The sequence below is a fragment of the Thermobia domestica genome, chromosome 2 (genome assembly GCF_964235325.1).
Source record: "Thermobia domestica chromosome 2, izTheDome1.hap1.1, whole genome shotgun sequence".
In the NCBI taxonomy this organism is placed as follows: domain Eukaryota; kingdom Metazoa; phylum Arthropoda; class Insecta; order Zygentoma; family Lepismatidae; genus Thermobia; species Thermobia domestica.
Window position 1 is genome coordinate 36,911,993 of NC_137455.1, and position 15,161 is coordinate 36,927,153.

The 15,161-nt window shown below is 35.2% G+C and overlaps 1 protein-coding gene across 1 annotated transcript; it reads left to right on the forward strand.

Annotated features, from left to right (window-relative positions):
• Positions 1-219: 219 nt before the first annotated feature.
• Positions 220-5,758, forward strand: LOC145679670 (uncharacterized). Its single transcript, XM_081750245.1, has 2 exons — positions 220-303; positions 4,587-5,758. Exons 1-2 carry the CDS (start codon positions 247-249, stop codon positions 5,574-5,576), a joined length of 1,047 nt encoding a protein of 348 aa, XP_081606371.1. The 5' UTR covers positions 220-246; the 3' UTR covers positions 5,577-5,758.
• Positions 5,759-15,161: the final 9,403 nt, after the last annotated feature.

Here is a 15,161-nt window from a genome sequence, read left to right on the forward strand (position 1 = left end):
ATGAGTTTAAATGAGGTGAAATTTCAGGTGCGCCTTAGAACCGATGGGGCCTTATATTCGAAGAAATACGGTATCTCCTTTTCGACGAAACAGCCCTGCATTTTGTACATTTGTAAAAGTAATAGAGCTACATAAAATTCGTATATGATAAAGTTTACGGCAAGTGAAATATATATATTGAACGAATACTACTAACTCTGATATTTATTTATTTTCACAGCCTTTTGGTAATTACAATAATTCGAAATGATTGCAAGTCCTACGCCGGCAATATTATGTATCCTAATTACCTTTGGAATAAGGGTAAGTGGAATTTTTTAAATTAATATTTGATATTTGAATTTGAAATAATTGATTACGCGTATATGCATATACATATAATAGTTGTCTTAATTTTGATGAAATTTATAACATCCATAGTAATATAGGTTCACAAAGTGTATAAATATTTTAGAACAAATGTATAAGACAATTACTTTTTTTTCTGCATAAAAATAGAAATTTATATCTCGAATATAAGATGAATGTATTACTTTGTCAATGAAAAATATATTGAATTTCAAAAATTAAGAGGTATTCGGAAGTACAGTGTGTTTTGTTATTAATTATCATTTAAATTGTAGCTGTGGTTATATATTTACATGTCTTACGCTTGTGCATTCGGTAGGAATGCTTTCGTCGTCGTTTTGAAGAAAGAAAAGAAACTATAATCTTTAACTTGGGAAATATAGCTCACTGGCAGAATTGAGAGGTATCTAAGAAGACGACGAGCGTATTTGGTTTGTAGGGCATGTGGGTAGAAATAAATAAAAACAAATATTTAAAAAAAAGAGAGAGTCGAGAGTATGTTTAGGAAGAAAGAAAAGGAAGGTTGTTTGGGCGTTTAGGACCTTGGATGTGTATTCCGTACCTCCGTTCCTGGTCGTCGACTGGTGGTCTCCATGTCTCGGCTTCTGTGTCGAATTGGCGTGGAACTTGGTATAAGTCTCTCCTGCCGTTGCTCACGCTCGCTCCTCGTGAACTTTCCGCTCCTCGTGTACTTCACCGCTTCTCGAGTGCTACTCTCATCTTCCGGGTCCTGGGACGTTTTTATATTAACCAAAGTAGGAAGATGGCCGTCGAAATTACGGAAAAACATCCAAAGTACGCACGTGTAAGGATCCAGGAAAGTGCAAGGTAAATGGAATTCTCGACTTATTTAATAATTTGTCAACAGTTACAGAACGCTTTGGTTACATCAGATTACATAAGTTACATAAATTTACCAAGAATGAAGAATGAGGAATCGTCTACTAAAGAAAATTTTGTAATGTTTGCTGACTGTCTTATTATTCCAAGTTGTGTCTGTCTCTCATCATCCAAAGAAAATATAGAGAAAAAAAGTTAAAAAAAAATAAAATAAAGATAAAATAATCGTTTTTAAATCTTGATTTGTTTATATACTGAATATTAATAATATGAGGGAAATCCAATATCTCTACACATGGTTATATGGATCAGTTTCAACTTTTCAACTTGGAAGACTTATGTTGAGTTGCCGGTGGTAGCTGATGGCTCGAATCTCATGTTAAAATGTAGACCTACGTCTTATATATTCTCAGTGCTAAAAGGGCACGTTAAACAAACAACTGATTTAATTTTGTAATTATTACTTATACTTCTAGTGCATTAAATTGGATTTTTCTGAAAGAAGTAATTTTTGATTTAAGGTACGTACTGAGCGAAACAATACCATTATTGTAAAAAAATATTAACGTATAACAGTTTCATCAACTATACATTTTGGCTTCATCAGACGCTATGAATACCCAGGTAGTGACAGATTTAACGTAAGAGACAAAAAAATCCCTGATTCATGATTGGTCCCATAGGCTGCTGCAGCCAATCCGCTAAATTAATAGCCTATGGTAACCAATCAGAAATAAGGGATCTTTTTTGCTGTATCTTTATTAGGCCTGTCATTATATATCTGTGTATTCATAGTGTCAGATGAAGTCAAAGTGGACAGTTCAAGAAACTATTCCACGTTAATAACTTTTGCAATAAACGCATTGGTTTGCTCAGCGAGTAATTTAAATCAAATTCTAGTTCTAACTAAACTACATGAACTCACTCACTGACATAAAATAACAGGTATTTTCGATTGACGTGGGAAGTTGAAATTTCGCTTGATCGTCGCTTTTTAGAACTAGCCCACAGAAAAATTGCTAAAAGTGAATATTTTTAAGTTTTAGGGAGTCTAAAAGGTGGATGAAAAAATCCCTATGTTATGTAAATGGGCCTTTTTCTCATCTCATATTTTACGTACTTAGAATTGGAATAAAAACTTGAAATTTAGTATGCTTGTACGTTTTTGTTAGCATTACCTAAGTAAATAACAAAAAATCCAACTTTACAGTGGTTTTATGGGGAACTGAAAAAAAATTCCCATATTTTTTATATGGGATACCTTCTATACCTCAAAATGTTTAGGTACTTTCAGCAGAATTAGAATCATGAAATTTGGTATGATTGTAGCCTTCCAAGGTTAACCAACAGGAAAATTGCTAAAATTGAATAGTTTTAGTTTTTAAAGGGTCTAAAGGGGAAGATGAAGAAATTTCAGTGTTATTTAATCGGGTGTTTTGTTGGGATACAAAATCTTATCTTTTAGATAGTTGAAATAGGAAAATAAATTTGAAATTCGGTAGAATTGTGGGTTTAAGAGGTGTGAGGTCGTAAGCCAAGTAAACGCGGGAATCTGGCTAAATTCAGGAAATATTAAGAGCAAATGCACGAAATTCAATGTTGATCCAAAGGCTGATACATAAGAAATGCGTAGCCGTAGGGCGAGCAAACGCGGGGGGTGGAGCAAAAGCTAGTTTAAGTCTATAAGAAGCAAAGCATGTCCAATCGAAAATATTACAACTAATTTTTAATCTAAAATATTCAAATCAAACGTCTTTTTGTTACTGAGAATTTCTTGATTGATTTATGTTTAACGTATATTTTCAACTTGTATGTTGTTCATTATAGCTTTGAAAATATTGAAGACGTATTAATAGAACAACACAAACCAATGCAACTAATATATTAATAACACCTGTATAACAGTTTAGGCAAAGTAACATCGTTTTCATCAAACACGTTATGAAAGATGAATCCAAAAATAACAATCTATACTATCACATAATATATGCATTTTTTTTTATTAAAATGGAATAATGGATAGGTGAAATCCATAACTAAAATAATGCGTTTAGTGCAAGTGCTTTACGTGCAGAATGAAAAGTGAAAATAGTGAACATTTTCAATATTGATAAAGAAGAGGTTATAAATAATCAAAACAATGTTTGAAGTGAAAAAACAACGTGTTTCTCAACAGATAAGTCAAGCAAATATTTCACCATAATAAATCGCTGGCAAACATCTTGTTGTGAATTAGGTTTCCGAAACACTTTATTTTTCCGTCATTAGCATAACAATAATATTTATCAGAATCGTAAAGCAATCACCAGGTCATTAATTATAAAATAAGAAAAAAAATACAACAGTTTGGGTTGACTAAGTATCACTGCATTGTATGGTATAATATGACAATTGGAAAATATCCATTGGCAATCTTTTAGTAATATTAGTAGTTTTTTAATATTCAGTACATTAGTTAATTCCAGTTATATATTGTTTGTATCATACTTGGAGAGAACGATCCATTGAAGTTTTACTGTATTTTCTATGAGTACATTGCTGTGTCCTGACCATACCAACCTGTCTGGATTCCGCGGTGGCTCAGTGGTAGAGCGTTCACCTCTGGTACTTGGGGGTTCGATCCCTGCCCCCGCCAAGTGAACCTTGTGGTGGACAAACACCGTGTGCGTGGGTTTTCTCGGGGTTCTCCCGTTCTCCCACATTCTTCATTCTACCGTTTCATTCATTACTCATCATCACCGTCCTTTTATTAGAATTAATTGTTCCGCCTAACATTTTTGCTCTTTGTGATCTATAAGTTAAAAGTCATACTTATTTGAAAGCTCTAATTGTTTATTTGTCATGATAATAAACAAAAAAGCACATTCATATTCAGTATCATGTTTTCAGACTGTCAATCTTCCCTTGGATGAATGTCTCTCCAATTTTTCTTTTCAGCACCACCTATGGAGTTTGGGCTACTATTTTCCACATTACTTCGCAATTCTTTTTGACTTTGTCAGACCATCTTGCATGATGATCCTTCCTCCTTTGCTTCTTGTATCTTTGTAAATATCAAGGACATTTCTTGGGCATCGATTCTTCTTGTAATATGTATGGCACGTTGCGGTTTTAGTATTTTAATTTTGACAATAACTCATTCCTTTTGTCTTTCTTATCCTTGTGATTAATTATAATTTATCGGTGATATCCAGTACATATCTGTTCTTGCTACTTTGTGTAGGTTTGCAGACGTTGAATCAAACAGATATAATGATTTCGAAGCTCTTCCACTGTTACCTTACTTATGTATAATCTTGTGCTTCGCATTTATATCTGTTTTATATCATCTGTGTTATGTCATTGCTCTGTTTTAGATAGTAATAGAATTTACAATTTATTAATTTCTTCCTACATAGGTCAGCAATCCAGTCAGAATTCCATCTGCTAACGAATGTAAAGAGACAGTCACAATAGCAGAAACCAATAAACGGTTAGCTGACTTATCTAGTCTTCTGGGTTCCAGTTTCTACTACATCTTGAAGGACGCGGTGGAAGCAGCCAAACCATCGAACGGCACCATTATCTACGTACGAGGCGTCCCGATAGATGCCACTAAAATCGTTTCTGGATTCTTTTCTGGGATAACCAAGGATAGGACACCAGTAAACAATGGGCAGGTCGAGCGCTTATTACAACAAAATTTGGATCAGCAATCAGACTTTGCACCCCTGTTAGAAAATCCGGAAGAAACCACGTCGATTCAAAATGTTATGTATGACGTGGATAATATATATAACAGGTACTTATCTAATGGTGGTAATGTAGATACTTTGTTGACCTTTCTAATTGGTCAAAATACACCATCACAAAATACCAAAGGTTTTCTCGGTAATTTATACGATTTTGTAGTATATATAATTGCAGGTCCACAGAGTCCTGACTATCAAGATGATGATGCTACTGTCCAAAGTCTGTTATCTACAATGTTAAACGGTTTCACGGAAGGAATTGTATCTGGAGTTACCGGACGTGTTGATAATCCCAGTCCGTCAGGCTTAGCTGTAGAATACATGCTGTCATCCTTGAATTTATCTGGTTACCGCCTAAGCCGACTGTTGAAGTATGTTTTAACATTGGTATCCAAATTCTCTCTGACCATCAACGAGCAAACCGATGAGTCTGAAGTTGCTGTCTTCTTTGGTGATGCGTCAACGTGTCCCAGAGCTGATCAGGGTGCCACACCTCCAGTTGTTTACCAGATTGTGGATAATCTAGAGGATTCTTTAACGGAAATCAACCTAACAGCAGCGGTGACAGAGCAGCTTCAAGGTCTTTTGTCTGGTTTACAAGATGTTAACAGTCCTTTGTATCGTCTTCTAAGTATTGTACCATCTCTCCCAGAATAAGTTGTGAAAATTGCACAACACTCTCTGCTGAAACGACCATGACACTGTCACAGTTTAGTAAGCATTAGCATATGTAAATAAAATATACAAAGTAATAGAATATCAATTATAATTTATCAATGCATTGTAAAAGACCATAAAATATGGGGAAATACGCAGACACTATTAATAAATAATTTTAGACAGACATGTATGTCAATTTCTTTTACAAGTAAACTAGAATCCCTATAATGTTAATTCAAATAAAAATACGGTGTCCAATTTATTATTCAGTTTTACAAAGGAAATGTAGAATAGGAAGAAAAAGTAGACAAAGAATGAAAATGAAGAAGTTATGTATTATGAATTTAAACAAAGTAAAATTTAAAATTTAAATAAAGTAAAACGATGCTTTTAGTTTAACAGTCCAGTACACAAGATCTAAGCTAAAGAACTTGTGTGAAAATGCAAAATAGAGTAAGCATTCTTTTTCAAAAAGCAAGAAGTCACCATGTTAACAATTTATGTTTTCGTTGCAGTATATAATCTTACACTAGCAATTCATAGATAAATATTGTGGATGTTTGTAGTTACACTTATACTGTTGCCTGATAACTTTATTCTTGGCTTTTCTTTGACCTTTTGGTTTATGTTGTTAATGTTTCCGATGTTTTAACTGCTTCAATTTCCAAAGCTGATACGAAGGTTTGATTATACCAGGTATATGGAATAATCATATTACTACGTTCTGGGATATTTAAATTTTCAGCAGGAGCTTTAAGGATAATGGAAACATTTCCATGGGATTTTCTTTGATTTTAAATGGGATATGACTGTCACGGGATAATAGTTAGATTCTCAAAAGTCATCCTATGATTATCTCGCAGAACATGCAAAGATCTCACAGAACGTCCCGTTTTTGGAACTTTAGCGGACGCCTGAATTTCTCCACAAAATGTCCAGGAAGCGTCTGCTGCAACAGTGGGGTTACCATGGACATGACGATATCTCACTACTTGCGTTCCTTGGACATCAAAAGGACGTCTCTGTGCCAAAAATCAGCATAAGAGAAGAAGATGACATTTGCGTACGTGAAAGAAAAAGATCTCTGAAATAATTACCGTTCCTCAGTTTTCAGAAAAGAGGAAAATCAGAGGAAGGAAAATAGGATTAAACTAACGTCTCTGGTACAGGATGCAGTGGGCTTTAAGTGGACCAGCTTGCGGTTTTAATTTTTGACATGCATGGTCAGTGTCGCGTTGTTAATTTTCTTGACCTGGAGACTGTCACTTCTTCAATACAAGTAACTTTCCATTTGTCCTGACGACGTGATTCTAAATATGCTACATGAACCCGGGTTCGAATCACGGTGTGAACACTCGGTCGAAAAAGTGTAAAACCTTTTACAGGCTACCCATCTTGAGTGAGGTTTTCTTTAATCACTAGATATATACCGGCATGGTAGTTAACGTAAAGGTCCCAGACCGCTTCCTTCCTTCCTCAATATTTTCTTCCTTCCCTTTTCTCGCAAAGCGTGATCGCCAAGGGAGGTCATCATTCATACGTAATGGGGTAATATGTCAATAGATGTCGAAGGACCCAGAAATCTAATCCTAATCCTAATCTAAAGCTACTAGTCTCGTTATCTGATGAAATACTCAAGTGAGTCATATAAATTTAGTATTTCGTATACAAAAGTGTACACAATCTTACTAAGAAAGTTATTTAAATCATAACTTATTTTAAGCTTATATGATTTACTGTAAACTGTAAGTTTCTTACAGTTTTTTTAAATCGTAATAAATAGCTGTAATTAGAAAAAAATACATACTTGATTTCACTTATGGCAAATAAAATGTCGTTTATGATCATTATAAAAAAGGTCTACCTTTTAAAACTGAGCGATAGAGCGTGAAGTAGCCAATTTGGGAGTCATTAAACCATTTACGTATATTTGACGAAGATGGCCATTCGGTGACAGTAAATTCTGAACACTCGTACAATGTTAAAAGACTTTCTCTTTTCTGAACTTCATAGACGGAGAAATGACTTCTTAAAACAAACTAATTTCAACAAGGTAGGGCACACTGAGAAAAAATGTATGTAGCGTACGTAGAAACGTGTGTTACATTAGTAAATCCTGTATTTTTTGACTTAACGTACAGCAAACGTATAACTGAAAATCCATGTTTTATAATACTTTCTGTATAAGTGTTCCATCTGTACGTACTTTCCGTATGAAACAATATAGGCGGTCAGGATCCCACATACAAATTGACGTATATAGCATATAGTTGACGAAGGTAACTTACATATATGTATGTAATATAAGGAAGACAGATATCAGGCATCCTGCAACGATATGATGTAACATCTAAGGGCAGTGAATGTAGCATGCGGATAACGCACGCTCCGTACTGATTTCTGTAGTAAGCAAGAGGATTCCGTATATTTGTACAATATACCGCTGTCCAGAAAACGGATTTTTCTCAGTGCAATTGATCATACACGAAAAGCGTCGATGACCGTTCTCAGTCAAATATTTCTCGGGGATCTAACCTGTTAACGAGTCAACACAACCACCTTGTTCACCAAACCTACTGCTATACTATTACTAGTTAATATTATTGAGGGGTTCCATCAAAAGAGAAGGTTAGGTTAGGATTTAGATTTCTGGGTTTTCGGCATCTAAGGCCATTTAGAACTTCACATTTTGAGGGCTGACGTCACTCGGCGAGCACAGTATCCGGGGAAAGGGAAGGAAGAAAGGATTGGGGAAGGAAGGAAGCGGCCTGGAACCTATAAGTTAGGTACCACCCCGGCATTTGCCTGGTGTGAATGAGGAAAACCCAGGGAAACCTCATTCAGGGTGGCTGGCCTGAAAAAGCGTTTTACACTTTTTCGACCGATCCATCAAAAGAGAAATGAAAAGGGAGTGCGGAAAATTAATATAAGTGTGGGTTTGCAAGAATGATTCTAATTTGTTATCTTAATTTTTAAACGCAGATTTTCTACGTTCATTTCTTATTTTTGTTTATTTATTAATTTTCACACATAGTATTTACCTAGGTACTTTAACTAATATCAATAAATTTTGTTTTGTTTAGTTTCCGATTCTAACCTTGTACTAGACTTCCAAACATCACGAGACCATTAGTGGAAGCTGTATAACTGTAAAATACCGTACATCATTGTTTTGTAATGTTCTATGTGTAAAATATGGCAAACCATACGCAATGTGGTGTACACTCATATTTTGATTGGTTATTCGGGTTAGACAATCTAAGACGTCGATTTACAGCTTAACATGGAGTCCGAACCACATGCGCTCCCAATAGGAATCGAACCTGGATCATCTGTCTCAATGTCGCATATGCTAACTTCATAGCCATGAGAAAGCTCTGACATACGTGACTATGGTTGTCTATCTTACAACATCCAGGGGGAGGAAAGAAGTAGTAATTATAAACAGCAATTATAAATTGAATGATATACGTACAGTGTTTCTTTCAGAAACTATGTTCCGGGGGGGGCACACTTCGTATTCCGGGGGCACTGCTGGTACTATTCTATTTATTATTATATTATAGACGTATTATTTTGGTCTCCTCGGTGGGAAGGGGGGGCACTGTCAGAGCTTCGAGAGAGCAGTGCACCCCAAAAACATGTCTGGAAGAAACACTGAACAAGTATATAATACATTGTCGACCTTTTAGCAAGTACAAAGTCAAATGAGACCTCGATCTCAACCTATTTCCTTTTCCTTGATGAGTGCCCATTGTTAAAACTTCATTTATGAGAATATATTTTCAAAGGGAAACTGTTAAAATTAAAACACCTTCATTTTTATTTAATTTCGAAGTTTCATAGTAGCATTATATATATATATAGGGTGTTAATGAACTGTACCGACAAACTTTAAGAGGTAATTCCTCAGATCAAAATAAGAGAAAAAGTTCATATGGACCTATGGCGAAAAGTGCATAGTTTCATAGCTAGTGCTATTCAAAATCGCACAAAAAAAATTCAAATCCCTATTTCGAATTCGAGAGACTGTGGTTGGTGGTCCTTATCAGCTTAAAGGAAGTCACGCATACACAATCCAAAAATACATATTTCATTAATGTTGAATGGGTGTAAAGATTATTCCCTGCAGGGTGAAATTCTCAGACATACCATCAACCGAATTTAGAGATATGCTCTGATTTTATGATTGGTTCAAAGTAAGGAAACGGTAAGCCTTGATAGCAGTGAACGCGGAATCCTTTGGCGCGATGTCAGAAGTGTTAAATATCGTCAGCACCACGGTCTTTCGTACTTGTAAAACCGCATGGTGCGATTTTTCTTTCACTCTTATAAGTGAAGAAAACTTGAAATATACCGTGACGAAACACACATAATCACACGTTATTCCGAACACAAAGAAATATGGAGCTGCCGGTTTCTAACACTTCTACCTCCCCTCCGAAGCATTGGATGTACATTGTTGTCAAGGTTTACGTCCTGTCTACTTTGGACCTTTCTTGAAACCAGTATATATCTGAAAACTCTATTGAAAACATATCTGAGAATTACAGCCTGTAGGGAATACCCTCTACACCTATTGACAATTGATGAAATATACACTTTTAGATTCTATATCGTGATTTCTTTTACGCTTATAAGAACCAGCATCCATAGTTTCTGAAATTCGAAATAGTTGCTTTTTCACGATTTTGGACAGCCCTAGCTCTGAAACTATGCACTTTTTGACATAGATCCATATGAACTTTTTATCTTATTTTGATGTGAGGAATCACCTCTTAAAGTTTGTTGGTATAATTCATTAACTACCTGTAATATATATATATATATATATATATATAGGAAATTCCATTAAGACGAAAAAGCAGAACGTAGCATCGAGGCTAAATTTATTCTACCAGATATTAACAATGTGCCTCTGTTAACAAGAGACCAGTCTAATTTTCAAAATCGCAATTCTCTTGTGCACCATCTATGGAGCAAAACGCTAACTATGTCATTTCGTTGAGAAAGTATCGGAGATGCTGCGTAATTCCCCTTTCGCTGGGGTCGTTCCTCTGTGAATCTCTCGACTGAGGTAATAACCATTAGAATAGCAGGCAAAGTGCCGTACTCTATGCAAATGGACGACGTTTCATAGCCTTCGTAGGGTTACGGCTACGAGGGAAGGGAATCTACCTTAAATGTAAAAGTAAGACTCGTAGAGAGAGAGAAAGGAACAAGGTCTCTGTTCCATCTCTCTAAATGTTTTCATTGACGAGTGAGAGAGAGAGAGAGAGAGAGAGAGAGAGAGAGAGAGAAACTAAAGTCAAGGTTTTGAAACAGCACAAAGATAGATGTGGGATATTCAATCAACTTCCGTCATGCAAATTGAATATGCTTTTAAGACTGTAGGTCACGATTCATTTCAATGGTTTTCCGTACTGTATTTAATATAGAACTAGAAATGAGATTTTTAAAAAGAAATGTTTCCTTCTGTGTTATATAGTCATATTTAAAAAAAAAACATTCTTGTTTTATAAGATCTAAAGATATAAGGTATTCTTATACAGGAATGTAGAGTTGCTAGATTTTACGTAAAATTAGAGAGATAGATTTGAATTGAGCTTAGCATCTCTTTCAGCAGGGAGGCTACATAAAACATGGACCTACTGCTTAATGCGCCCAAACTCAGATATACAGGGTAGCTCAAAAGTCCCCTGACATAGAGTAATTCTGTTATTATCAGAGTTACAACAAAATGTAAGAGGGGAAACCGTCTTCAAATACGATAGTTTCAATCTATAGTGAAAGAAGTTTTTAAATTAGACGAGTCGTTTGGGCTGTACACTCTTAATGCTTCCAGTGTTAAACGAAAATGCAACGTTACCATTTACCTTGACCCACAACATAAGTGAATGAAGTTACTGTCTTTTATGCTAACGTGTCAATGGCCAGCCTCCATTTCAAACATAGTCCCATTAACCATACTCTTACAAAATTTATCCACCTGCAGTAAATTTGCAACGTTGGGTTTTCATTTAACACTGGGCGCATAAAGAGTGTACCGGCCAAAGGGCTTGTCCGATTTTAAAACTTTCTTCACTTTAGATTGAAGACATTATATTTGGAGACGGTTTTTCCTTCTTACATTTTGCTGTAACTCTGATAATAACAGAGGTATCCTATGTGAGGTTACTTTTGAGACACCCTGTAGATTTCGACATGGAGAACTGTATTGAGCTTCTCTATGCTTGTTCATCTCGTTCTCATTAATTGATACTTCAAACATGATTTCATTTCCCAAATACACATTTCTTCCTTTTCTGTCTTTCAACGTCATTCATGGGGCAAAGTGCAACTGCTTCCGCTGAGTTTGAGATGTATATGTATGTTAATCAATGCTATATAATATACTTGTACTAACGGAAAATGTGAAACTTTTTATATTGGTGAAATGGTTCGGCTTGGTCTTCCCCTCCAAACAAAATCTAAAATAACGCAACTGGTTCCTCTTGGTGCAAATGTCAATTTCTTATTTTGATTCGAGGACAATAATATACTCTGCAACCAACATCTCTTTGCTACTCTACAGGTTGCATAGAAGCTAGGGAATGTTATAGATTTTAAACGGGATTTAGATGTAATTAGATGACCACTGTTAAATTAAACGTTGCTCTTCAAAATATTAGCAGATTGACTCTAATAAAAAAAGTCAGCTCAGATAATCAATCTAACTGTCTGTTACAAGCAAAAGATTTTTAAAAAAATCGCTTTGTTTCAAGAGTTATCGTGTAGTACAACGTTTGTACGTACTTACATAACAAACTTACAGAGCTTAGCAACGTGATTCTAATAACACTTGCAGAAGCTGTTATTAAATACCGTTATTTTCGTCATTGGCAATCTCAATAGTACCAGAGAGTTCCCTTGCGGGCATGTGGATAGCTTACGCTTCTTTGCTAAGGCAGACAAGGGTTCGATTCCCGCCGGGAGCTCTTGTAGTTCGGATATCATCGTTAAGTTGTAGGTCCACGGAAAAGAGCGTCACTGCTAAAAGGGATGGTAAACTCAAATTCCAATGAAATCAAATCAAAGGTACCAGAAATAATCCACGTAAATGGAGATACTAGCGCATTTTTTTTTTAGCTCATTGCATTAAATGGCAAATAATTTCGTTTTCTTTGAAATCAACTGGATTTTTTTTTAAAGTTTGAGTTCTTCAAAACTGCCCTTCAAATCTGAATTACCCTTACTTTATAAAAATTAAATATTGTTTCATATATATATTAGTCAGATTTAATTTGGAAATTCAATTCGAAAAAAGGAGCTAATTAGCTGAGTTTGATTTTAAAGACAGAAAAGTCAATCACCAATGGCCTAAAGAATAAAGATAGAATAAATACACAAACTGTTTAAAAGGAGGGCAAAACAAATTATTCGTAAGTACACCGCAACTCGTATTTATTTCTAGAAACTAAGTTGTTAGCAAAATACACTTTTAGAGGACTGCAAGTTATAGGCTATATAGCCCCATGACACTTCTAGACTGAAAAATAACAGAAGAATAACAATTGAAAATTCTATCCTTCCAAGAAAGCCCATAAACGAAGGAAGCTCTCTAAAAAACATGGAGAGATACTTAAATAATACACACTGTGTTGTGATAATATGTGTGACAATCTCTTTGAGGCCATTTGTTTACTAAACATTTTGTTGTCTCCCGCGAGAATATGAACTGAAAACGTAATGCGCAGTCTTAACCACGTCTCTGCCATAAACTCACAAACGGTACATACCTTATATTACGTATATGTAAAACACACGTACTTTCGTTAAAAAAAACAAAACAAAAAAAAACGACTGCAATAAACGCCCGGTACTTTCGCATATGTAATATCACCCTTTTTAAATGGTGACAACTGGAAGTTCTTTATGCACAATGGGAGCATAAAATTCTTCCTCAAAAGCAGGGGAAAATACAGGTTTTACGTTTTATTTCTTGTTCAGAAAACGAGAAGTTACAAAAAGAAGAAAAAAAATAAAAGTGAGTTTTGCTTAAGATTCCAAACACGATATTCAAGAGGTAAGGTTTTTTTTTCGGAGGTTGTGGCAGAAAGGGTGAAAGAGAGGTAAAATCGTTATGGCTTACAGAACCACACACGAAAAGACAAACAAACAGACTGGACAGACTTTGGTGATGGTTATTTCTTTTTAAGGAAAATGGAATGAAGAAGATTGGGGGGGGGGAGAGTTGAAATGAAACTTAGAGAATGTGGGGAAATAGGGAGGACGCAAAAGGAAAATGATCATTTCTCTTATCTTTTCTTCTGAAAATAAAATAAAATTTAAAGAAAGAAAACTTTTGTGGAATAAATTATTTACGGTTCATTGCAATCGTCTAGAGGATGTTGCGTCTTGCAAAGAATTCACAAGAGAAAGTGGTTCTCTTTTTCTCTTTTTTAAAATATAAATTTACCACCCTTAGGGTTGCCAGATTTTTGAAAAGAATATATGGAATTCATTTTTGTTACGAAAGTAACAGGGCAATATTTGGATATATATTTTTTTTTTAAATAGACCAGATTAGTTGGTACGAAAAAGGATAAATATTATGCTAATGCAAATAAAAAGCTAACTGAAATGCCTGGTTAACCAAATAGTCGTCATCTGAGACTAAACCCTTTTGCTATCGCTCTGACAAAGACCGGATTTCAATATTGAAAGAAGTTTTGAATTTTCAACGCAAAGAAATGGTCAATCGCACACATATTTTTTTTACGCTCTAGGAACTAAATACAAGTTTTTGATTGATTGCATTTTGCGATTGTCCAAATCTTCCGGTGCATGTATAGTGTATTATAGTAATAGAAGAAAATTCTCATTTCGTGTGTTGATAAAAATAAAAATATAATTATTTTTGAGTTACATTTCGAAGGAACAAGAGGCATATATTTTTCTCACGCGCTACGATACCAATACCACGTAACATTTTGGTCACAAGGAAGCGGGTGGTTCGAAGTTGTACTACCCGAGTGTGACGTAATGTTAAGTGGTATTATCATGGAGACAAGGTTCAACAAAACTAGCCGTGCGGGGCTTCTAACCCCCCCTTCGATCGCTGACGCTCGCTTAGCTATGTTTCACTACGTAAGTAAATCGCTTTTTATGCATTATATATTAGTAAATATGTATATGCAAAAAGCAAATAAGTATTATTTTTATCTTATTTTAATGACAAAAGTTTTGAAAATTAAAAAAAATAAAAACATTTCTTGGGCCGGGTTTGAACCCACAACAAAAGCGATTTTCATTACTAGCCCATTCACTAGCACTCTCGACCACGAAGAGCGACAGCAGTTTGATTTGTGCTATATGTGTGCTACATGGCAAGAAACAGATAACTTCAACCAATCAGAACTGTATATTTAGCTCCTATGGCTAAAGTCGAGCGTGTTTAAAATATATGCCAATCGTACTCTCACCGCCCAATCAGAAATCTTCCCAAGAAGTGATTGATATGATAATTGGAAAGAGATATGTCAGCAGAATGCAGTGGATGTGGAATAGTTTTATACTACAACATAGAAGAGTCTTCACTGC

What these genes read in the sequence shown, in the direction of transcription:
- LOC145679670 (XM_081750245.1), top strand. Translation starts at nt 247, where the DNA reads ATGATTGCAAGTCCTACGCCGGCAATATTATGTATCCTAATTACCTTT. An exon ending in TAATTACCTTTGGAATAAGG is followed by an intron (nt 304 to 4,586) that starts GTAAGTGGAATT and finishes CTTCCTACATAG; the next exon opens with GTCAGCAATCCAGTCAGAAT.